The 26,256-nt window shown below is 43.8% G+C and overlaps 1 protein-coding gene across 2 annotated transcripts in view; it reads right to left on the reverse strand.

Annotated features, from left to right (window-relative positions):
- Window positions 1–26,256, reverse strand: part of frmd3 (FERM domain containing 3) — a 162,304-nt gene that overhangs the window by 34,381 nt on the left and 101,667 nt on the right. For both annotated transcript variants that reach the window (XM_033017626.1, XM_033017625.1), the window contains 5 exons: window positions 23,394–23,457; window positions 20,907–20,995; window positions 18,026–18,100; window positions 5,942–6,010; window positions 4,736–4,857 (listed from right to left, as the gene is read on the reverse strand). In XM_033017626.1, the coding sequence (XP_032873517.1) occupies window positions 4,736–4,857; window positions 5,942–6,010; window positions 18,026–18,100; window positions 20,907–20,995; window positions 23,394–23,457 (419 nt within the window). The remainder of the gene's footprint in view (window positions 1–4,735; window positions 4,858–5,941; window positions 6,011–18,025; window positions 18,101–20,906; window positions 20,996–23,393; window positions 23,458–26,256) is intronic.

A 26,256-nucleotide genomic window follows, 5' to 3' on the forward strand; every position in this document is an offset into this window, starting at 1 on the left:
AAACCTCTCTTTTCATCAGTTTCAAATTAAAAATGTTCCTTTAAACTCATCGTTCCCACTATCTCTTTCTGCAGCATAAATTGAAATACAAATTGTTAATGTTCTCAATAGACAATAGACAATGAACAATGCAGGAGTAGGCCCATTCGGCCCTTCGAACCAGCACCGCCATTCACTGTGATCATGGCTGATTATCCACAATCAGTAACCCGTTCCTGCCTTCTCCCCTTATCCCTTGACTTCGCTATCTTTAAGAGCACTATCTAACTCTCTCTTGAAAGCATCCAGAGAATTGGCCTCCACGGCCTTCTGAGGCAGAGAATTCCACAGATTCACAACTCTCTGGGTGAAAATGTTTTTTTCTCATCTCCGTTCTAAATGGCTTACCCCTTATTCTTAAACTGTGTGCCCTGGTTCTGGACTCCCCCAACATCGGGAACATGTTTCCTGCCTCCAGCGTGTCCAATCCCTTAATAATCTGAAATGTTTCAATAAGATATCCTCTCATCCTTCTAAATTCCAGTGTACGCAAGCCCAGTCACTCCATTCTTTCAACATATGACATCCCGGGAATTAACCTCGGTAACCTATGCTGCCCTCCTTCAATAGCACAAATGTCCTTCATCAAATTAGGAGACCAAAACTGCATTTTTTAAGTGTATCACTACTGGCAAATTCAGTTCACTGCCCCTTCAGGTGCATGTGACGAATAAAATTGACTTTGCAACCTCTTTGCAATAGTGGCCGCTCTGCTTCTAAAGCCTCCCACTGAAGGCATTTGTTACATTCAAGGAGAGCACATCTCTCTCTCTCTCTCTGAGAAACAATTATTTGATCATACATGCGGTCAAGAATAGAAGACATTCACCAGAGTATATGCCAACACCAAAGTGTACAGTCTATAAGACAAATGAGGGCTTTGAATAGTTTGGTTTAATTTATTGTCACATGTACCGAGGAACAGTGAAAAGCTTTTTTGTTACGTATCCAGTCAGCAGAAAGACTATACATGATTACAATCAAGCCACCCTCAGTGTGCATATACAGGGTAAATGGAATAACATTTAGTGCAAGATTAAGTCCAGTAAAGTCCAATTAAAGATAGTCCGAGGGTCTCCAATGAGGTAGATGGACGTTAGGACCGCTCTCTAGTTGGTGATAGGAAGGTTCAGTTGCCTGATAACAGCTGAGAAGAAAGTGTCCCTGAATCTGGAGGAATGCCTTTTCACACTTCTGTACCTCTTGCCTGATGGGAGAGGGCAGAGGAGGGAGAGACCAGGGTGGACTGGTCCTTGATTATGCTAGTGGGCATATCAATGCAGCGTGAAGTGGGGATGGAGTCAATGGAAAGCTCCAACTGCACTTCACCTTGCCTTGGCCACATCCAAAAGGGATTGAGAGGGCTCCTGAGGTAATATTTGCTATGTTAAAAATGCATTAGAACAGTCCTTTATGTCCAATGCCAGGAAAAAACATATGGTATCTTTACCAGAGGAAAACCAATGCAATTGCAAGAACAATACTTCTCCCTGATATCCAGAAGTTCTAATGGTGTATCAAAGATATAATGATTATCTTTATCTTATATCTGGGTACTTGTTCATTTTATCTACAAAAGGATTCCCATTATTTGTATTTCAATGGTTAATGGTTTGCCCCTGTCTATCTTTGCTTTGCTAATATCTTCAACAGTGTTTGTGGAAAATGTACACTGTCATCACATAAACATTGCGAGTTGGAAGCTTCCTCGTGTTACTGTTTATTAACAAACTAGACTGTGCAGACCTGTTGGGTCTGCACCCCAACAGTGTGCGTTGGGGAGCTGATGAAGCTGTTTTTGAAATGAGGCCCTCCCCCTGATGTCACTGGAAGGTGGTGGAATATTCTGTTTCACTGTACTCTGTACTGTTGGTGGGGGGATGTCATTGTGACGTGGCACTCGGCAGCTTGAGAGCCCATTGTGATTATCATCACCGGAAGCTCCTGTGAGAAGCTGCGGTTACCGTTGGCAACGTCCCATTGTGATGTCATTGTGGCACTCGGCAGCTTGAGAGCCCATTGTGATTGGTGCACTGTGAGTGGCATTGCAACATCATCAGTGGAAAGTCCTGGAAAAGGCCTGTGCAAGAACCATTTTTTGCCTTTTTTTTTTTTAACTTGAATCGTCAATAACATAAAATCTATATTACTAAAAGTCTGATCTTGACAGCTTTTGGCTCACTGTGCTGTGATTTCCGAGAGAACACCGCCACCTACGGCCGTCATTTTTGCCCACCTCACTCAGAGCCCCCCTCCGCCTTTCTGGACCAGAGGATTTTTCCCATCGATGAAAAATCAGAGAGATATTAATGTTTTTTTTTAAAATTGCCATTCTCTCTGCTGCCCCTGCAGGAGGGAGGGACAATAAAACCAGGAAGTGGTGTGCCTCACTCAATCTCTGCAAGATGGAGGAAGCCAGAGGGTCACGTCTCTCTGAGCTCTGAATAACACTGAACACATGTCTACTCAACTGTGAGTGCCCTTAATGTGGTTTGAAAATGAAAATATGGTTGGTTTGATGTGAAAAGGCACTGCCTGCAAATGGTTGTTTGGGGGGTTTGGGTTGAAGTAAAAAGGCACTGCCTGCAAATGGTTGTTTGGGGTGTTTGGGTTGAAGTGAGAAGGCACTGCCTGCAAATGGTTGTTTGTCTAAACTTGATAACTTCCTGTTTGCACTATATTGATTTTAGATAAAACACTACCACTTACGGCTGTGATTTTTGGCCACCTTACTCAGTTCCCCTCCACTCATCAGGTGCAAAGGATTCTTCCCATCAATTAAAAACAAAAGTGTTATTAGTGTTTAAAAAGTGTTGAGAATCTCTCTCCTGTCAATCACGCCACGAAGGCCATAACTTTTCCGGTGGGAGGGGGAGGGATTATAAAACCCGGAAGTGTGGGTGTGGCTCAGTCTCTGCATGATGGGGGAGGGAGAGGTCACGACTGAACAACTGAATCAACTGAACACACTGAATGTCTACTGAACTGTGAGTGTGGTGTTTTATGTGGTTTTATGGTGGTTTCACCCTGTTTGAAATAGTATGAAACTGCATTTGAATGTGGTGGCCTTGCATCCTGCTTGAAGTGGTATGAAACTGCACTTGAATTTTGTGGCCTTGCACCTTGCTTGAAGAAGTAAGAAACTGCACGTGAATTTGGTGGCCTTGGACCCTGCTTGAAATGGTAGGAAAATTGATTTGAATTTGGTAGCTTTGCACTCTGCTTGAAATAGAATTTCAAGGAATAGCCGTGAGTCAACTGCAAGCCCACCAGCCGTGAATGAGCTGCCAGCACATCAGGAGTGAGGGACTGAGCTGCCACACCAAGAATCCATTTGGTCCACAATGTCCATACTAGCCCTCTGGAGACCAGTAGTCCCTGCAGCCAACAACACCCATACCAGCACTCCAGAAAGTCCCCCCCCCCCCACTGGCCACCAATATTGGAATTGGTGGAGAGGTGGAATATTGCGTCGGGGAACCAGCTTTCCCATGTGAACATGGGACCCAACGGGTCCCACTTAGTCTAGTATAGGATAAAATCTTGTGAACCTGATTACTGCGTGGAGGGGAGAAATGTGAGTCCGAATATGTAAAAATTTAAGAGCTACCGCATAGCATTTTGACGAAGGTAGAAAAGCATACACACACACACACACACACACGAGATGAGACTTTTAATAGTATACAGATAAAGGACAACTCGTCCATTAGCTATGTTGTCAAAGATTAGGTGGATACAGAATAAAGGTAAACGGCAAAAAGACTAGAAGTAACAGGAGGAAAAATGTTTTGCACAGCATATGCAGTGACTGGAATGCATTGGCAGCAGAGGAAGATTCAATTTTAGCATTCAAAAATAAGCTGGATAAGCATCTGAAAAGAATGAATTTGCAGAGCTATGGGGAAAGAACAGGAGAGTAGAACCAGCTGATTACCCTTACACAGCACTGGTATGGAACTGATGGGCCAATGGCCTCCTTCCATGCTGTTAGCATTTTGTGATTCTGTAATAGTTCAGTGACTCATTTCATTCTGCAGACATTACTGTGAACAGTTAGGACTTTGATATATGTGACTATTTAAAATGTAGACTGAAAATCAATCTTTGTGATTTACTGTAAGTTCCCACAATTGTTCTTTTATGAGTTTCCTTTTTCCTTATAACTGGGCTGATTTGTGGCTTGTCATGAGTGCACTAAACAGTATTAGGAGACTTCATACCAGAAACAGATTGTGGTTTAAAGTAATTGAATTCCTTGGACCCTGTTGCCACTGTGCAATAAGCTGAATTCCTATAGGTGAATTGTGACATTGATGGGGTGGAAGATTGCAACCTTCACGTGGTCCGCCCCGTTTCGACGAATGCAATCAATTTGATTGCAACAATTTGATCAAAATCAATTTGATCTTATTTGGTGCACAACCAAATAAGATCAAATAGAACAAGTTGTCCCACAACTTTAGGCTGTGCACGCCATACGCAAGAAGAAGAAGAGTCACAATGATAAAAATTGATAAGCAAAGCAAGTAAAAGAAATGTCAGTGTTGCAACTCATCGTGTCTGGGAGAATTTCTTACACAATTTACCACAAAGAAAGCTCTGAGAATGATTAATGTGGATTGTTTTCTACTCCATTTTCATGCTCTATTAGGCTGAAAAGCAGGTCAAGTGGAAAATACAAATGAAAGCTCACCGTCCATAGTGGGGTGCTCCTCAGACTCAGTGGGGGATGGGAGGCACGACTCCACGGTTTCCACATTTGTTATCAGATGCTTGGACAGAGAACAGCAACTGCGGCTCTGAGCAAGTGTAAACCTGAAAAAGATTATGGTACTTTCACCTCATACATAATGCTTTATGGACACAAGTAACATAATTGGATCAATTACTCCAATGACTGTTTTCTACATCTATTAAATAGCCCGATGTTTTAAGTAACTACTCATATTATTTATCTGTTCTTCAATGTACTGTACAGTATATGTGTCATTTTATGTTTGTAGATTTATCTGTATCTTTTCTTTTTTTTATTTCCAACAACTGCTATAGATGTGAGTTTTCAAATAGATTAACCTTAACTTAACGATATCAGTGACCTTCTCTTGGCTGACATTCAAAGGTCTTTATTGACAGTCTATTTGTGCTGTGATTGAATAGCATTCCTGCACATTCAAGAAGTAAACATAAATACCAGTTACTTGGACAGAATACTGCCTCCTGTCCTCCAAGAACCAGTGAAAAATAAATTAAAAATACGGACAAAACTAACAGTACAAATTCAAATAAATTTACAGAAAAATAATGTCTGCTTTTGGGATATTTCACTCATTTGTGGATAAATGCATTCAAAGGTGTTAAGCTGTAGATGATCAAATGATTCAAGTTCTATAACTTTTCTTGACAGAGTCATCACATTCCAAATAGATTAATAGCTCAAGCACAACAATCGCTCCAGGGTAGCTGTAAGCAATATTTCAACCAAATGCCTGTGATCTCTGCTGGCACACGAGCATTGTTTCAGTCTAATGTTAACAACATCAGGCTTCTTTGGGAGGTCTAACCACTTCAGAATTGTTTAGTACATGTTGAAGGGTACCACGAAACTAGCAAAGAGATCTGGAGCAGCAAGAATCACAGCTGAAGAAAATATTGAGGCAGGAGATATTAAGATGTCAAGTCCACGATTTTAATCGTACATATTCTGAAACCTCACATGGAACAGCAGATGGAGGTCACTTCTCACATGAAGACCAGTAAAATCTTATTCTTCGCCATCTCTGTGCACCTTTTAGACTGTATTAAATTCAGCCATTTTTTTTAGCTATGGCTAAGTGCTTTCTGAATAACACTTCTCTCTTAGTGACAATAGTGGGAAAGGAAAGTTTTATTTTACTGTTACCTGTGAACTTCAGGAGGGGTGCGCTGAATTTTGGTACTTGCTTCTAAAACCTCTTTGGCAACTCTTCCACTATAAATTAAAAAAATATTATATTATAGGCAAATGTCTAACTTTTTTTGGCCTATTTGACCTTGGGTTTGGCTTATGCTGGGATCCAGGGACTGCAGGTGGGGGTCACAGGGACTGTGTCGAGGGCAGACCTTTCCCTTCCCATTCCCCCACCCAGATCCTCCCTTGCTTGCTCGACCCTTTCTTGCCGAGGGCCGCCCCTTTTTCCTGTCTCTCTCCATCCCTCCTTCTCCCCCCCACACAACTTCCCACATTCTCCCCCACTCCCACCTTCCCTCCCGAGTCCAAGGGCCGTCCCTTCCCGGGCCCCTCCCTGACCCGAGGGAGTAAAATGTTTCTCAGGTCCGCTTTAAACATTCAGCATTTCATCTTAAACATATGCCTCATTGTTTAAGACACCTCTGCTACGGGGAAACGTTTCTTACTATTTTCCCTATCCACACCCCACATGTATATGAGTCCACATCTTGAACAAAGGGTACAGTAGATGAGTTTTATACACATTTTGCAGTTCTAAACTGAACTTCCTCTGGATCTTAACTCTGGAATTAAAACAAATCCCGACCTCATAACTGAAATGCTCGACATTAAGCAACATGCAAGAGAAAATAGACACCAAAAGCTGGAGTAATTCAGCGGGATAGGCAGCATCTCTACAGAGAAGGAATGGGTGACGTTTCAGGTCGAGACCCTTCTTCACACTGGTTAGAGATAAGGGAAACGAGATATATAGACGGTGATGTGGAGAGATAAAGAACAATTAATAAAAAATATGCAAAAAAGTAACGTTGATAAAGGATACAGGCCATTGTTAGCTGTTTGTTGGGTGAAAACAAGATGCTAGTGTGACTTGGTTGGGGGAGGGATAGAAAGAGAGGGAATGCCGGGACTACCTGAAGTGAGAGAAATCAATATTCATACCACTGGGCTGTAAGCTGCCCAAACAAAATATGAGATGCTGTTCCTCCAATTTGCATTTAGCCGTACTCTGACAATGGAGGAGACCTAGGACAGAAAGGTTTGTGTAGGAATGGGAAAGATAATTAAATTGTCCGGCAACCGGGAGATCAAGTAAGTTCAGGCGGGTTGTGCGAAGGTGTTCCGTGAAACGATCGCCCAGTCTGCGTTTGGTCTCGCCAATGTATACGAGTCCACATCTTGAACAAAGGATACAGTAGATGCGGTTGGAGGAGATGCAAGTGAGTCTCTGCCAAACCTGAAAGGACTGCCGGGGTTGCTGGACAGTCGAGGGAGGAGGTATAAGGACAGGTCTTGCATCTTCTGCAGTTGCAGGGGAAGGTACCTAAGGAGGGGGTGGTTTGGGTGGCAAGGATGGGTTAACCAGGGAGTTGCAGAGGGAATGGTCTATGCGGAAGGCGGAAAGGGATGGAGATGGGAAAATGTGGCTATTCCATTGGAGGTTGCGGAAATTTCGGAAGATTATACCTTCAAGGTCGGCAGAGGAGCGGCAGGGGAGAGGCCTGTCCGGGAGCACCCCCGTCGAGTGAAGTGCCTTGTGAGAAAAGTGCGAGTCTTTGGCCCGAGAGTCTTCGGCAAAGAGGCTGAGGGAGGAGACCGTGCCAAAAGTTGGAAAGGGTGAGGCGCAGTGAAGAAATTATAGGTAAACTGATTCAGAGTGATGCTTGCAGGATGTGGGAGGTCAGGACACTGATTGCGCCTCTGGCTGCTACAACTGTGGAAAGTGTGTCCAGCTCCTGAAGGGCCATGTTGGGGCACTGGAGATGCAACTGGATGACCTCAGAATCATCCGGGAAAATTAGTTTCCTGGATAGGACCTACAGTGAGATCAGTACACCAAAGATACCGGATGAGAGAAGGTGGGTGATCATGAGGAAGGGAAGGAAGCTTGGAGTACAGGAGACCCCGAGGGATGTACCTCTAGAAAACAGGATCACCCTCTTGGAAGCTGTCGGGACAGAAGACACTGCCATTATGAGCGGGGGACAGGTCTGCAAGTCAAAATGTGGTGCTGAAGCAAAGTCGAAGAGTTAGACATCAGGCAGAGCCATGTTAATCATCGTGAGAGGTACAGACAGGGTTTTTTGCGGCAATAGGCAGGATTCAATTATGGGGTGTTGCCTCCCTGGTGCCAGGATCCAGGACATGACAGACTAATTGCAGGGCATCCTCAAGAGTGAAGATGAGCAGCCGGAAGTGGTAGTGCATGTCGGCACAAAAGACGTCGGGAAGAAAAGGAAAGAGATTCTGCAGCGTGACGTCAGAGAACTCGGAAGAAGGCTGAAAAGCAGAACCTCCAGGGTGGTTATCTCCGGTTTTCTTCCAGTTCCTCGAGAGAGAGAGAGAGAGAGAGAGAGAGAGAGAGAGAGAGAGAGAGGAGATAGAGAGAGAGAGAGGAGGGGGGAGAGAGGGGGGGAGAGAGAGAGGAGAGGGGCGGGCCGGCAGACCGAGCGCGAGGCACGGAGCACTCTGAGGGCGGTGAAAAGTAGCGGGGGGACCAGTCGATCGTGGCTTCCGCCAGCATGACAGAGCCGGACCGGACTGGGCCGGGGGGGGGCAGACAATCGTGTATAGGATCTTTGGTAGAGAGGAGAGGGGAGAGAGGAAGGAAGGAGAGGGGAGGAGGTGAGAAGAGTGGGAGCTGTAGAATGTTTGTTATGCAGAACTTTCTCGATCTCTCTGTGCCTTTAATCCACAGCGTCGGGGGCGGGGGCGGGGCCAGGACGCAGGTGGGGCTGGAGGGGGGGAGAGGGGGAGGGGAGAGTGGGGGGGAGAGGGAGGGGGGAGGGGGTGTGGTGTTACTGAACTGAACTCACTGTGGAATGAAAAGTCAGTGAAAGCAGCGCGATTAGAGACTTTGAGGCCTCGCATCCTCGGCACTTCTGAGCAAAGATCTTATAGCAGAGCAAGATAGACCACTCCTCCGAAATCCAATGGACTGACGTGTAGTACGTGACGGAACGTCACGGCCGCCATTTCTTTAAGCGTAAGGGAGGGAGAGAGAGAGATCTAGAGAAGAGAGGGAGAGAGAGATTCGAGAGAAGAGAGGGAAAGAGAGATCGAGAGAAGAGAGGGGTGAGAGGGATCGAGAGAAGAGAGGGGAGAGAGGGATCGAGAGAAGGGAGAGGGATCGAGAGGGGAGAGGGATCGAGAGGGGAGAGGGAGAAGGGGAGAAGGGGGAAGAGGGAGAAGGGGGAAGAGGGAGAAGGGGGGGAGAGGGAGAAGGGGGAGAGAGGGAGAAGGGGGAGAGGGAGGGTAGAACGATAGCATGTTATAACGTTCAGCCGTCCCATTCCGACCAAAGATTATAGAGCAGAGCTCCTCTAGTATCTTTGATTGCAACCGCCGCCGCCGAACGCCACGGCCCACCATTGCACCCAAAGATGATAGAGCAGAGTTGTATAATCTTTGATTGCACCCTTCTTCACGGCGGGCTTGTGATCTTTGCTTGTGATGTCTCGACAAATCGAGGGCTATAACGGGTAACAGCCGCCGCGTTCTCGGACTTGAATCTGAGCTCGAAAAGTCCCGTGGTCACTGGGCCCAATATGTCCCGCGGGCCATATTTTGGAGACCAATCCCTTACAAGAACAAAACCAAAAACGTACAGAAGTGTTAAAATTGTCTTTATTATAGTGGTAAGTAAAGATCTATTAAAAATAAGTCTACTAACTTTCTAATGTACCGACAAACCTAGTTTCACAATGGCCGTTGATGGGAGAACAGAAAATAACATTTTCACGACAGAATATCGACAAAAAATAATAATAATATTTTCTTTCCTTTCTTTTTTATCGGGGAACCTAAAGAATGACAGGTCTGGTCGTTTAGATTTACGATTAGAACAATTGATAGCGGAGCAGTGAGATGAAGATTTAGATGAGGACGCCATGACAGCCCAATAAAATGCTCAATAAAATGGCGTCGACAATCACACACGTCATACTACGCGTTTTTCGAGGAGTGGTCTATCTTGCTCCTCTATAATCTTTGCTTCTGAGACGCCGGCTCTATCTCGCTGGCTGTCGTTGCAGAGCCGGGCCGGGCACCAGCGATAGGGAAAAATGTTGGCGTTTTTCAAGCAGAGCCAGGCGTCAGCAGGCGTTATGGTCGTTGGCCAGCAGGAGGCGACAAAATGAGTGAGTGGGGGGGGGGTGGGGGGGGAATGGAGGATTTCACACATCCATACCCACACCCACACACACACACACACACTTTTAATATATAGATAGATATGATGAATGCACAAAGTATAAGAAGTAAAGTGGATGAGATTGAGGCTCAAAGATTGTTAGATATGATATTGTGAGGATTACAATGACATGGCTGCAGGAGGATTGGGATTGGGAACTGAATATTCAGGTATATACGTCCTATAGAAAGGACAGGCGGGTGGGCAGAGGAGGTGGGGTAGCTCTGTTGTTGAGGGATGAAATTCAGTCCATTGCGAGGGGTGACATAGGGGCTGATGATGTAGAGTCGCTGTGGACAGAATTGAGGAATTGGAAAGATAAGAAAACACTAATCAAAGTTATCTACAGGCCCCCAAACAGTAGCCTGGATATAGGGTGCAAGTTGCAACAGGAGTTGAAATTGGCATGTAACAAAGGTTGGCACTGTGGTAACTGTGGTTATGGGAGATTTCAATATGCAGGTAGACTGGTAAAATCAGGTTGTTTCTGGACCTCAAGAAAGGGAGGTTATAGTGCCTCCGAGATGGTACTGGAGCCTACCAGAGAGAAGGCAATTCTGGATTTAGTGTTGTCTAATGGACCACATTTAATAAGGGAACTCAAGGTAAAGGAACCGCTCGGAGGTAGTGACCATAATATGATAAGTTTTAATCTGCAATTTTAGAGGGAGAAGGTTAAATCCAAAGTGTCAGTGTTGCAGTTGAACAAAGGGGACTATGAAGGCATGAGAAAGGAGCTAGCCAAGGTCAACTGGAAAAGGATCCTAGCAGGAATGACAGTGGAATAGCAATGTCAGGAATTTCTGCGCATAATCCAGAAGATACAGGATAATTTCATTCCAAAGAGGAAGAAAGACTATAAGGGGAGTAAGGAGCAACCGTGGCTGACAAGGGCAGTTAGGAATGGAATAGACAATAGACAATAGACAATAGGTGCAAGAGCAGGCCATTTGGCCCTTCGATCCAGCACCACCATTCAATGTGATCATGGCTGATCATCCTCAATCAGTACCCCGTTCCTGCCTTCTCCCCATATCCCCTGACTCCGCTATTTTTAAGAGCCCTATCTAGCTCTCTCTTGAAAGCATCGAGAGAACCTGCCTCCACCGCCCTCTGAGTCAGAGAATTCCACAGACTCACCACTGTGCGAAAAAGTGTTTCCTCGTCTCCGTTCTAAATGGCTTACTCCTTATTATAACCATATATAACCATATAACAATTACAGCACGGAAACAGGCCATCTCGGCCCTACAAGTCCATGCCGAACACTTATTTTCCCCTAGTCCCATCTACCTGCACTCAGACCATAACCCTCCATTCCTTTCCCAACTATATACCTATCCAATTTATTTTTAAATGATAAAATCGAACCTGCCTCCACCACTTCCACTGGAAGCTCATTCCACAAGCTACCACTCTCTGAGTAAAGAAGTTCCCCCTCATGTCACCCCTAAACTTCTGTCCCTTAATTCTGAAGTCATGTCCTCTTGTTTGAATCTTCCCTACTCTCAATGGGAAAAGCTTATCCACGTCAACTCTGTCTATCCCTCTCATCATTTTAGAGACCTCTATCAAGTCCCCCCTTAACCTTCTGTGCTCCAAAGAATAAAGACCTAACTTATTCAACCTTTCTCTGTAACTTAGTTGCTGAAACCCAGGCCACATTCTAGTAAATCTCCTCTGTACTCTCTCTATTTTGTTGACATCCTTCCTATAATTGGGCGACCAAAATTGTACACCATACTCCAGAATTGGTCTCACCAATGCCTTGTACAATTTTAACATTGCATCCCAACTTCTATACTCAATGCTCTGATTTATATAGGCTAGCACACCAAAAGCTTTCTTTACCACCCTATCTACATGAGATTCCACCTTCAGGGAACTATGCACAGTTATTCCTAAATCCCTCTGTTCAACTGCATTCCTCAATTTGCTACCATTTACCATGTACGATTTATTCTTAAACTATAGCCCCTGGTTCTGGACTCCCCCAACATCGGGAACATGTTTCCTGCCTCTAGTGTGTCCAAGCCCTTAACAATCTCATATGTTTTAATGAGGTGTCCTCTCATCCTTCTAAACTCCAGCTGCTCCATTCTCTCAGCATATGACAGCCCTGCCATCCTGGGAATTAAATTTGTAAACCTACATTGCACTCCCTCAATAGCAAGAATGTCCTTCCTCAAATTAGGGAATAAAACTAAATGAAAAGGTGTATAACATAGAAAAGAGTAGCGGGAAGCCAGAGGATTGGGAAACTTTCAAAGAACAACAGGAGGTAACAAAAAGGGCAATGCAGGGTGAAAAGATGGAGTACGAGGGTAAGCTGGCCAAGAATATAAAGAAGGATAATAAAAGCTTCTTTAGGTATGTTAATTGAAAAAGATTAGTAAAGAAAAATGTGTGTCCCTTGAAGGCAGAAACAGGTGATATTATTATGGGGAACAAGGAAATGGCAGAAGAGTTGAACAGGCACATTGGTTCTGTCTTCACTAAGGAAGAGTCAAGTCAAGAGAGTTTATTGTCATGTGTCCCAGATATGACAATGAAATTCTTGCATTTGCTGCAGCACAACAGGATATTGTAGTCATAAATACAGATCAGATCAGTGTGTCCATATACCAAAAAATATATATATACACACATCAGTAAACAGATAAAGTGCAATAGGTTGTTATAGTTCATAGTTTGTTTGAAGTTATGTTCAATAGTCTGATGGCTATGGGGAAGAAGCTGTTCCTGAATCTGGATGTTGCAGTTTTCAGGCTCCTGTACCTTCGACCCGATGGCAGCGGAGAGATGAGTGTGTGGCCAGGATGGTGTGTGTTCTTGATGATGCTGGCAGACTTTTTGAGGCAGCGACTGCGATAGATCCCCTCAATGATAGGGAGGTCAGAACCAATGATGGGCTGGGCAGTGGTTACAACTTTTTGCAGCCTTTTCTGCTCCTGGACGCTCAGGTTGCCGTACCAAGCCTCGATGCAACCTGTCAGCATGCTCTCTATTGTGCACCTGTAGAAGACGTAAACAATCTCCCAGATGTACTAGAGGACAGAGGATCTAGGGAGACAGAGGAGCTGAAAGAAATTTGCATTTGTCGAGAAATAGTATTAGGTAGACTGATGGGACTGAAGGCTGATAAATTCCCCAGCGCCTGATGGTCTACACCCCAGGGTACTCAAGGAGGAGGCTCTAGAAATCGTGGCTGCATTGGTGATAATTTTCCAATGTTCTATAGATTCAGAATCAGTTCCTGTGGATTGGAGGGTAGCTAATGTTATCCCACTTTTCAAGAAAGGAGCGAGGGAGAAAAGGGAATTATAGCCTGACATCGGCAGTGGGGAAGATGCTGGTCAAATATTAAAGAAGTAATAATGGCGCATTTGGATAGCAGTAAAAGGATTGGTCCAAGTCAGCATGGATTTGTGAAGGGGAAATCCTGCTTGACTAATCTTCTGGAAGTTTTTGAGGATGTGACAAATAAAATGGATGAAGGAGAGCCAGTGGATCAGGCACGTGCCGTCAGGATAGGCAAGGTGGGCAGTGCCTACCCTGACTGAAATTATAAAAAGGTAATTATTAAATATAAATACTAAAGATTTCCAATTCATTTACTAAATTCAGTATTTATTATTAAATGGTTATTATTTTAATAATCGACCTTAGGTATGCATAATTCTCCCTTGCCTTTCATCCGCAGTACACGTAATATCCGTAACTATGTTCAACTTACGAGCTTCAAGCCTCATTTACAACAGGCAATAAAGGCAGCCAAAATCCTGCCTTGGCACCATGAACTGCGCGCAAGGTGCTGCGCATGCCTACAGGAGAGGAGCCCAATCTGCGCATGCGCGGTATTTTGAGATTTTTTGAGAGTTGACCGACTGCCTGCAGGATCGATCTGCGCATGCGCGGTTTTTAAGATTTTCTGCGCACGCGCGGTTTTCACAATTTGGGCTTGTATTCACTGGAATTCACTGGAATATGGAACATATAAAATTATAAAAGGACTGGTCAAGCTGGATGCAGGAAAAATGGTCCCAATGTTGGGGGTCCAGAACCAGGGGCCACAGTCTAACAATAAAGGGAAGGCCATTTAAAACTGAGATGCGAAAAACCTGTTCACACAGAGAGTTGTGAATTTGTGGAATTCTCTGCCACAGAAAACAGTAGAGGCCAATTCGGAATCAAGGGATATTTGGAGAAGGCAGGCACTGGTTACTGATTGTGGATGATCAGCCATGATCACAATGGTGGTGCAGGCTCGAAGGGCAAGATGGCCTCCTCCTGCATCTATTTTCTATGTTTTCTATTATGTGTTGTTTGCGACGGCTGATGGGGTGGAAGGTAAGGACTAAGGGGACTCTGTCTCTGTTGCGACTAGAGGGAGGGGGAGAAAGGGCGGAGCTGCAGGGTACTGAGGAGATACAAGTGAGTGCCTCATCTATGATGGGAGATGGGGAAACCTTATTCCCTAAAGAATGAGGACATCTCGGATGGTGTGCTGTGGAACACCTCATCTTGGGCGCAGATGCAGTGTAGACGGAGGAATTAGTAGGGGATATTCTTTGCAGGAAGCAGGGTGGGAAGAGGTGAGTCAAGATAGTTGTGGGAGTCAGTTGGTTTGTAATAGACGTCAGTCACTAGTCTATTTCCTGCGATGGAGACTGTGAGATCAAGAAAGGGGAGGGAGGTGTCGGAGATGGTCCAAGTAAATTTGAGTGCAGGATGAAAATTGGTGGTGAAGTTGAAGAGAATCTCCTCTGCACCCTCTCCTGTGCAATCACATCCTTCCTGTCATGTGGCAAGCAGAAATACACATAGTACTCCAATTGTAGCCTAACTAATTTTTTAAGAAGTTGCACCATAACATCCTTGCTCATAAATACTTTCCCGGTAAATGAAAGCAAGTATCCTGCAAGCCATCACCACCATTCTTTCCATGCTGCCATCTTCCACCTATTCACTAAAGTCCCTCTGTTCCTCAATACTTTTCAGCTCTGTGGAAAATGAACATCACAGTTGAGCCGAAGAAATTTTCACCCAAACATTGTCTTACTGGTTACTGTATTCAATCAATCAATCAGTTTTATTCGTCACTTGCACATAAAGTGCAAGTGAAATGAATTTGCCAGCAGCGGTACAATGGAAAAAAGGACACACAAAAACACAATAAAAATTTAACACAAACATCCACCACAGCATTCATCACTGTGGTGGAAGGTGCAAAATTTGGCCGGTCATCCTCCATTTTCCCCCGTGGTCGGGACCTCAACCCTCCTCAGCCGCCGCTGCGGGCGTCCAGATTTGTAGACAAGGTAAAGTCCAGATAAAGTCCAGGTAAGTCCTGAATCGGTGCCTCCCCACCCGAGACCGCGGCTTCAGGTTGGTGTAGGCAGCAGGCCGGCGGTCGAAGATCTAAAGAAGCACGGAAGCACCGCAGATCGCTAGGCCGGCGGTCGGAATTCCTCTCCAGGTGTCCCCGGCGAGGGACCCCGCTCCTGATGGTAAGTCCTTGCCACACCCACGGTAGAAGTAGGCCGCGGGCCGGCGGTCAGAGCTCTTCTCCTCCCGGGTCCCCAACGAGGGACCCCAGGCAGCGAACGGAGCGCTCCTCTCCGGCGCCCCCCGGCGAGGGCTCGCCCGCTCTGCGACGAGAGTCCACGCTGCGCCCGCCACTGAAGCCCCAGGCACGTCTCCGAGAAAGGCCGCACCGATCGTCGATGTTAAGCCATGGGGGAGGCGACATGGAAAAAGTCACCTCTCCGTGGAGGAGGCGATCAAAACGCCCCCCCCCCCACACCACCCCCCACACAAGACACAGAGAGAGACAACAAAAACACACATTAGGACCCACTAAAAAAATTTAAAAAGTAGAAAAAATTAACGTGCTGCTGGTAGGGCTGCCGGCTTGTATTCAGAAACTCTGGTTAGTTTCATTTCTTCTAGAATATGTGTCCCAAGATCAGTTTTTGCATCCCACATTCCGATGTCTGATGCAGATTAACACAACATGGCCAATGATCACGAAGTGGGTATTATCCCATTACTCTGGAGTTCAGTATTCAGTATTTACTTTAATGTCATTTTAACTGAGTACTTACATACACAGATGAAATGAAAAATTGTTTCTCAATCAGTTCCCGTCAGTGCAGTTAATAAAAGCAGAATAAATACATATAGCTTTAAAAATTAAAATTACCATATCTAAAATAGGCCGAATAATTGAAATAAAAACAGACATTCAGACCGAACAGTTGCTTTGCTTTGACAGGTGCCTAGCTGTCAAAGTATGGGCGAGGTTAGATGTGTCGGTGTATGATATATGGGGAGGGGACACAGTCCGCTAACCAGTCGTATTACCTGTGGGAAGAAGCTGTGTAGCATCCTGCTGGTTTTGCAGCTGATGCTCCTGTACCTCCCCAGATGGCAGAAGAACAAAGATTGGTCCATCACTTGAAATTTGAAAAGTCGACGACCTTTTCATTACTGAACCTTCTCACCACTATAGCAGTGGTAGTCAACAAGCAGTTCCTTCCCCCCAATTATTTCATATTGGAACACCAATGTTTTGATATTATTTGGCTGCTTTCCATATGCTTTTACCCAGATGCATATTCTCCTATTAGCTCTGAGATTTTAGGCATTACAAAACCGTTTGGGCATCGAGCATTCTATATTTTTAACTCTTCTAACAATTATTTATCCTCAACCAATAGATTTTTACTTAAGGTCCTCGTAACATCTTGTTTTCTGATGACTATCAAAATAATTTGCTTTCAATTTCATCTTCCCATTAACCACAACAGTTTTGACATTTCAGTATTGACTTTTCTTGTGTTCGGTGAAAAGGTTTAAAAGTCCATCTGTCCTTCAGGATGATTAATATCAATAGAAAGTGCTCTTCACCTGCACGAGAACCATGTTTAGAATTTATAGAGTTTTGCGATACTGCGTGGAAACAGGCCCTTCGACCCGACGAATCTGTGCCGACCAGCGATCCCCGTACACTGACACTATCCTACACACTCTAGGGACAATTTACAATTATAGCAAGCTACAAACCCATAAGTCTTTGGAGTGTGGGAGGAAACCGGAGATCCTGGAGAAAACTCATGCAAGTCACGGCGAGAATGCACAGATTCCGTACAGACTTGCACCTGTAGTCAGGCTCGAACCCGGGTCTCTGTCACTATAAGGCAGCAACTCTACTGCTCCGTCACCATGCTCCCCCAACATGTCTTGAGATCCATGGATGGTATCTGATATCTACCACTCTCTTTCTCTCTTATCCTTTTTCCTCTGATTTAATTCATAACTGGAAATAGGAATTGTATTATGTTTACAATTTTTCTTTTAATCCCAGTCAAATGAGAATTTCCTCATTATCTAATTCAAAATTAGATAATCCTCGAGATAGGCACAACCTCTCACATGAAACCTCCAAAATGTGAAATAATTCTGAGCACTCACTTTTCAAGCTATTCGCTAAACAGAATACATTATGCATTCTGTACGCATGTACGCCAGTCATGACGCATGAATGAAGTAAAAGTAGAATATGTGGAATGGCGTTACAGCTGTATCCAATTATATGGTCTAATAACATTTGAAATTATGTGGACCGGCTAACTAGTCAGGGATTAATGGCAGATCCTGTTCTTTAACGTCTCTGACATATAAACCTGCCATCATAGGACTCATGTGCCATTGTATGTTAAATAGTTTTCATATTCTTTGGGTTATTATAGGAAACATAGGTCATTAATTATATTTAGAACCTTAGGGCAAAATAAGGCAACAAATTTATTGAAGCATAAAACACAAAAGAAATCACTCACCTGAAGTGAAATCTCCTGCCTTTGAAAAATATGTTGCTGCTGGAGACCGTCTTAATTTGACTGGATTTTGCATACCTATAATAAGATGGGAAAAGCTATTAATATTGGAGAGGAAAATCTGTATCTATATATACCATTCAGTATTATGTAAAAGGCAAGATTCACAGCTTCTGCGCATTAGTCCACAATTCTTCTGTTAATTAAAAGTGAGTAGGAGTAGGTCATTCAGCCCTTTGTGCCAGCACCACCATTCAATGTGATCATGGCTGATCTAATGGGGAAAATTCGGGATGTTAAGTGGCATCAATGACCATGAAACTATGCCAAGATAGTATGAAAAAGCTCTTTCCTTTCTTTTTTCAATACAATTATTATTGCTAAAATATATGTTTTAACACACGAAAACTATCACCTGTGCAGCAGCCTTACATCCAAACATTCAATAGATTAGACTCTATACTACATGCAGTGGAGTGCTGTGTGCACATACTCCATCATTTAAAGGACTATGAATACTGACAAACAGATCTGTTCAATATAATAGAACCAATACTTCTCGCTAAGGAAATCATTTCTCCTTGCAAAAAGTATATATTCCATAGTCCATACCACAATTTTCCAATGAGTAATATCAGTAACCAGAAAATTATGCACAATTTTGCAATATGCAACCTCATTCCTTCAACACCTCGTTCCTCCTGTACCCTGCTACCACCCAGCTGTTTACTGGGATTGCTATTGATCAACATGAACCAATTAAATGGGTTGGAAAATGTAGTTGAAAGCTTTTAAACAAATCAAATTAGTTGGTTATTAAAATCAGCTAATGACGGTAATCTGAAATTTGATTAATATAGGAAATTGGCCCAACTTTTTTTTAAGATTAAGGAAAATTTGGTGTTGAGGTAAGAAGGTTTGGGATGATACTGAAGATATTTAACTGGAGAAAAGAGAATATAACAATGTTTTGAAAATCGGAGAAGGAATCATTTCCAATTTCAGCCGGTGTAGTTATAGACAATAGGTGCAGGATTAGGCCATTCGACCCTTCGAGCCAGCACCGCCATTCAATGTGATCATGGCTGATCATCCCTAATCAGTACCCCGTTCCTGCCTTCTCCCCATATCCCCTGACTCCTCTATCTTTAAGAGCCCTATCTAGCTCTCTCTTGAAAGTATCCAGAGAACCGGCCTCCACCGCCCTTTGAGGCAGAGAATTCCACAGACTCATAACTCTCTGTGTGAAGAAGTGTTTCCTCCATCTCCATTCTAAATGGCTTACCCCTTATTCTTAAATTGTGGCCTCTGGTTCTGGACTCCCCCAACATCGGGAACATATTTCCTGCCTCTTTCGTGTCCAAACCCTTAATAATCTTAAATGTTTCAATAAGATCCCCTCATCCTTCTAAACTACAGAGTATACATGCCCAACTATTCCATTCTCTCACCATATGACAGTCCAGCCATCCCATGTAAACCTGCGCTGCACTCCCTCAATAGCAAGAATGTCCTTCCTCAAATTAGGGGACCAAAACTGCACACAATACTCCAGCTGTGGTCTCACTAGGGCCCTATACAACTACAGAAGGACCTCTTTGCTCGTATACTCAACTCCTCTTGTTATGAAGGCCAACATGCCATTCGCTTTCTTCACTGCCTGCTGTACCTGCATGCTTACTTTCATTGACTGATGAACAAGGACCCCCAGATCCCATTGTACTTCCCCTTTTCCCAACTTGACTCCATTTAGATAATAATCTGCCTTCCTGTTTTTGCTCAACATCGGATAGACCTAGGCATTGAATCAGGATGCAACGGAGATACATGTGACCCACTCGGTCCCTGAAAGTAAGTCTTACTAACATCTGGAGGAACTCTCAGAATCAAACCCATCTGCCAATGCTTCAGATTCCCCCATCATCATTTCTGAGTATGAAATTTGAATATCCAAACTATGACCAAATTAGTTAATATTACATAATGTGAAATAAACAAGCTTGACCCAGTTCAGATGATGGGTCCTCAACTTCGAAACAGAAATGCAATTTCGCTTTCTGTAATGCTCAAAACATTTTTTTATTTCAGATTTTATAGACAATAGACAATAGACAATAGCTGCAGGAGTAGGCCATTCGGCCCTTCGAGCCAGCACCGCCATTCAATGTGATCATGGCTGATCATCCCCAATCAGTACCCCGTTCCTGCCTTCTCCCCAGATTTTGAGTATCAGCAGTTTTATCTAATCAGTTAAGATTGATTTATATCCACAAATTGTATTTAGCAGCATTGTTAAGAATGATCACTGTTTATAGTTCTGTGCTTTAGTTTCATTTCAGAGTGAGAAGCGCCAGAAACAGAATCTGGAACATTCTAGTTCTCTGTGCAAGAATTTTTCAAATCACAGCAAACAAAGACACAGTCATATGACAACAATGGTATGACTGAAATGTCAGTAAACAGTATAGATGCCATATAACAGAGAGGTTGTGAGATTTGCATCTTTTCAATTCAGTATTAGTGAGCGGTATTGGAATTATGTTTCAATGTTTTTTCTGTGACCAGCTCTTGGAGCTATTCTGAAAAGGCAGCAAGCAAAAATAATTCAATGCCAAAGGATTCAGACAATTTTGCCTTCTCTCAACACCTTTAAAAATACAAGAGGCCTATGCATGCCTACTATAGTTACACCCTTCATCCCTGTAATATTGACCTCAAAGTATTCGTCAAATGTAACACAAAATTTTAAAAGTTCTAAATGGTTATTAAATTGTAAATAATTTTGAAAGAGAGGGCAAAATACTGGAACATTTTTAAATGTTGAGAAAAGATAATCATCACTTTCTTTAATTCTGAATAAAACCAATCACTGTTGCAAACTCACTTATAAAATGCTTGGTTCTCCACACCGCATTTCCAAAGATGTTTACAAGCATCTGGTGTTGAGGTATGGTATGTCAGCACAATCTTCTTCTGAATAATTAAGATAAAAGAATTGGTAAACATACATTCTGCAAAACTATGACTAAACAAAATAAAATATACACTTGTTTTGAGCATGTATGAAATGAGCCAATTTGCTACTTATCACCACAGCTCTACCTTCACAACACACATGCTCAAACGTGTTGGTACCTCTTTTTAAAATTATAATTCTTCTTGTGGATCAGCATGAAACGGTGGGCACCAAACCCAGCAGGTATAAGCGAGTTTGGTATTCCGACTGTTCATGCCCAGGTCATAGGTCACTCGCTATAAACATTCTCGGCAACTGTGCTGCTGCATGTATACAGACCTGCGTTTCATCCGTTGTCAGGATCGAACCCGGGTCTCCGACGCTGCAAGCGCTGTTGAATTGCTACTGGACCATTCCCGTCCCCGCCCGAGAGTCCCATCCCTGTCCGGGGACGGTCGGAGATGTCCGGGTTGAACCTGGACTGACGGGACACCGACCCGGAGCAGTGGCGGCCCAGGCTTGCGGCCAGTGCAGAGAAGAAACACTAACTCCAGCTCAACTCTGCCTGTCCCGCCAGGTTAACCGACAGCCCTGGACTGACAGGACACCAGCTCAGAGCAGTGGCGGCCCAAGCTTACACGCATCCCTAATTTCCTGCTTGATGCTATCCCCAACCACCCTACTGTTGTTTGGTGGTCTGTGTACAACTCCAACAAGCATTTTCTGCCCTTGGCTATTTCGCAGTTCTACCCATACCGATTCTACAGCATCCAAGCTAATGTCTCTCTTTGCTATTGCATTAATCGCCTCTTTAATCAGCAATGCCACCCCACCTCCTCTTCCATTCTGCCTAACCTTCGTGAATATCGAATACCCATGTTTAGCTACACAAAATTGCTGGGGAAACTCAGCGGGTGCAGCAGCATCTATGGAGCGAAGGAACCGCAAGAAATGCAACACCTGTCCCTTCACCTCCCCCCTCGACTCCATTCAAGGTCCCAAGCAGTCGTTCCAGGTGCGACAAAGGTTCACCTGTATCTCCTCCAACCTCATCTACTGCATCCGCTGCTCTAGATGTCAGCTGATTTACATCGGTGAGACCAAGCGTAGGTTGGGCGATCGTTTCGCCGAACACCTCCGCTCAGTCCGCAATAACCTACCTGACCTCCCGGTGGCTCAGCACTTCAACTCCCCCTCCCATTCCCAATCCGACCTCTCTGTCCTGGGTCTCCTCCATTGCCAGAGTGAGCAACAGCGGAAATTGGAGGAACAGCACCTCATATTCCGTCTGGGGTCCTTGCGTCCTTATGGCATTAACATTGAATTCTCCCAATTTGGCTAGCCCGTGCTGTCTCCTCCCCTTCCTTTTTCCTTCTTTCTTTCCCCACCCCCCATCAGTCTGAAGAAGGGTTTCGGCCCGAAACGTCGCCTATTTCCTTTGCTCCATAGATGCTGCTGCACCCGCTGAGTTTCCCCAGCAATTTTGTGTACCTTCGATATTCCAGCATCTGCAGTTCCCTTTTGAACACCCATGTTTAGCTCCCAGCCTTGGTCACCCTGGAGCCATGTCTCCGTAATTCCAACTATATCATATTCCCTAACTACTAACTGCATATTCAATTCATCCACCTTAATATGAATGCTCCTCATATTAAGGCAGAGAGCTTTCAGGCTTGTTTTTCTTATCTCCCTACTACCTTTTGCTTCTGTCCTCCTTTTATAACCTTTTGTCTCCTTACATTGATTCCCATCCCCCTGCCCTGTTAGTTTAAATGTGACCTTTCCTACACTCTTTCCCATTAACTGCACGCATACGATTCCACGTTGTTGACTCCACCCCCCCCCCCCCCCCCCCCCCCCCCCCCCCCATCGTTTAGTTTAAACCCACCCATGTAGCACGTACATGATACATCTTCCTAAAATCTTTTCAGGACCAGTGGGGTACCTGGAGTATCACAAGTCATTCACTCATTCATGCCAAGCCAGCTTGGACATGAAGTTGATACAAGGCCATTTTCTGGCCACAGAAGTACTTTGTGTTTTTGATAGGTTTCATCAAAAAATGCTGGAGGTCATAGTTAAATTGCATTCAGCTTCTCACATGGCACAGCTGCATTCATGATTTAGGAAGTGCTGATGATTGAGCACTACATTAAGTTCTATGAAGTGTGAAAATGAGAATTTGAGCATATACCCAGTGATGGGTTACTGTTACTTTCTGCCAGGTTATATTATCAGATATATCAGACAAATAGTGAATTCATATTTACAACTAATGAACTGATATGTTATCCTATAAATGCAAGGGGACACGTGCACAGATTTTTTACACAGGAGAGGCTGGTCAATCAGTGCACTACAAAGTTTCCTCATCATTTACGAATAAATGTACACCAAGAAAAAATAATGCCTGACTTCTTTCTGAAGACCATGAACACAGAACGTCTTCCCACTGAATTTCAATTTGCTGACATCAGGCCTGGAAAAGAGAAAAAAAAATTAAGGGAAAATTATAGCATAAAGTGAGAACACAATACAAATGATCAAAATACATTAGTCCCATGCATATGAAAAAAGTAGAAATGCAGAAAATGCATCCTTTCATCAAGGTTGTAAAGGAAGATAATTTCCTTGAAAGATGAACGCTATTTTCTCTCCACTGATGCTGTCGAGCCTGCTATTTTCAAAAGTGAGGTGTACAATATACCAGAGCATATCTTGCTTGACTCAGACCGAACAATGCATTTGCCTCTCCCCCCATTGTCATGGGCTGTGCAGCTCCTAACATCCTAAAGGGGCATCCTGATTCGCTGTCTCCAGATCATTCTAAGCGATTGTTCAGGTTGTCAAGCAATATGTTTTACAGTTTCTAAATGTTTCAAATAATCCAAGCCATTTAGAAACAATTGAAATGTAATTAAAAAATAATATTTTTTAAAATGTACATGAATTTAAAGCATCAATATGAATAAACTTCAATTAATAAGCTATTCAATGAAGGTCAGAACCATATTTGAATGAACGGTGCCAGACTGGATGGCTGGTGTAAAACCGGTGGCCTTTCATGTCAGTATGAGCAGGAACTGATGTTGGGTTCAGTGCTGAATCTGGCGGTGGAGCAAGGTGTGAGATGCATAGCATCTGACCTTTTGCACATACCATACTTTCACACTGCAGGAGTCCAAAATGCATTGGCACATGCTATTTAGTTTATTTACACCTGACGGTAATTTCCATTATTACATTGTGCCAGAATTTGGTTATCTAACAGAAGCCAAGTTTTGAAATTGTACTCAGGTCTTGTGCTTTTCATTAATTGAGCGACAGAAGTTTTTTAGGAAAAGATATCCTGACCTTTCTATGAAGCTTTTCTGACAATAACCTTGAACAGCTTATTTCTAATTTTGGGGTTATGTCCCAGTGTTCTAAACTTATTCACCAGGGAAAATTACTTCTCTCTCAGCAGTACGAAACACTTTATTCATCTTAAACACGTGTAGCACCACTTTGTTATTTTCAAGGGATAATAAACCTTTTCACCCATAACTCTTCCTGTATGTCCATTCAAAAATAATAATGGGCATAAAGTGCATGTTATTCTTTGGAAAAATAGTAATCTTTGTCCACATTAAATTTCCACCCAGTTAAGGCCCATTCATGATTTCAGTTGACACTAAGAATAAAGGAGAGGCCATTTAAAACTGAGATTAGAAAAAACCTTTTCACGCAGAGCGTTGTGAATTTGTGGAATTCTCTGCCACAGAGGAGGCCAATTCACTGGATGAATTTAAAAGAGAGTTCGATAGAGCTCTAGGGGCTAGTGGAATCAGGGGATATGGGGAGAAGGCAGGCACAGGTTACTGATTGGGGATGATCAACCATGATCACAATGAATGGCGGTGCTGGCTCGAAGGGCCAACTGGCCTCCTCCTGCACCTATTTTCTATGTAAAAGTGTCAATAATTAACTAAATTGTGTCAAAGTAGGCTGTGATGATTTAATTGGGGCCTCTACAATTTTCTGGTCTTTACCTTGGTACATTTCCGAATCATCTATTTCTCTACATTTTCTATAGATTACAGTAGCAACAATGGGCAGATGGGCATAGTTAAAATGGAGCAGCATCCTCAACCGTTTTTTAATCACCGTTATCCACTGGGCAGCAATTTTAAATCTCAAGTTGCATTAAACTAACTTCAAGTCACCAAAAAATCCAGTTTGATTAAAATCCAAAATTACATGACATTATTACCCAAGGCATGGATTATAACTGCAGACAAGGGCAGGAGCCCGACCAAAGCAAGATTTTTCCATTGCTTAGTGAGACAAGACAAGCAAGAGTGGTCCTCCTGTTCCCCTCACTACAGTAGGTTTCCCGATAAATATTCTGGCCAAAATTCCCTTATCGATCGAGGATTCCCCTGCATCGCAGCAGTGTTGCAGCAACATCCCACTCAATTTCAAAAGCTAGAAGACATTTCCCGCCCTCTAATCCAACCACAGCTCAGTCCATTACAGGCATCATCAAAACATCCACATGAGGCATTGCCTCAAAAAGACACTATCTATCTTTAAGGACCCTCACCATCCAGGCCATGCCCTCTTCTCGGCGCTATCATCGGGCAGGAGGTGCAGAAGCCTGAGGTCCCATACCACCAGTTTCAGAAATAGCTACTTTCAGCAATAGAACACTGTGGACCACCTCTTGCACTTCCAAGGACTTGTTTTCTAAATGTGTTTTGGACTAACAATTTGTTTTCAGTCATTTTCGTTATCTGGTATAATTTGTGTGGAAATTATGCGTAATTATCTTGATTGATTAGTAGGACTGGATGTTACAATTCCTAAGGTTTTTCACTACAATTGATATTTGGTATTCTTGGGGATGACCACTTGGCGATTTTGCAACCAATCAGACACATCTTCAGTTGTGTACCTCAACGTCACTGGGTGTTTCGGCCTTTTAACACAAGACAACCTCAGTCGAGGCAGGCCCACCGCAGGATGATCAGACCTGGGTGTGTGTCATATGGTAGCCTCTAGATGGTCACGTGGCAGCCCAGACAGCATCTTTTCTCTTCAGCCACAGCCAGTGACTGCTCCATTCGGCGGCATTGGCAAGTTCTTTTATTGCCCTCCTTTGTGCCTGCCCTCTGACTCCTACTTCCCTCAGGAGCCTTGCGGTGGAACTGGCTACAAAGCCCCTGCACCCCACCTCACTGGACACACCCTTACACTCCAACCTCTCTCCTCAGCCTCTGCTGCAAAGTTTGAATAT

This window comes from Amblyraja radiata, chromosome 3 (assembly GCF_010909765.2).
Source record: "Amblyraja radiata isolate CabotCenter1 chromosome 3, sAmbRad1.1.pri, whole genome shotgun sequence".
Classification (NCBI taxonomy): domain Eukaryota; kingdom Metazoa; phylum Chordata; class Chondrichthyes; order Rajiformes; family Rajidae; genus Amblyraja; species Amblyraja radiata.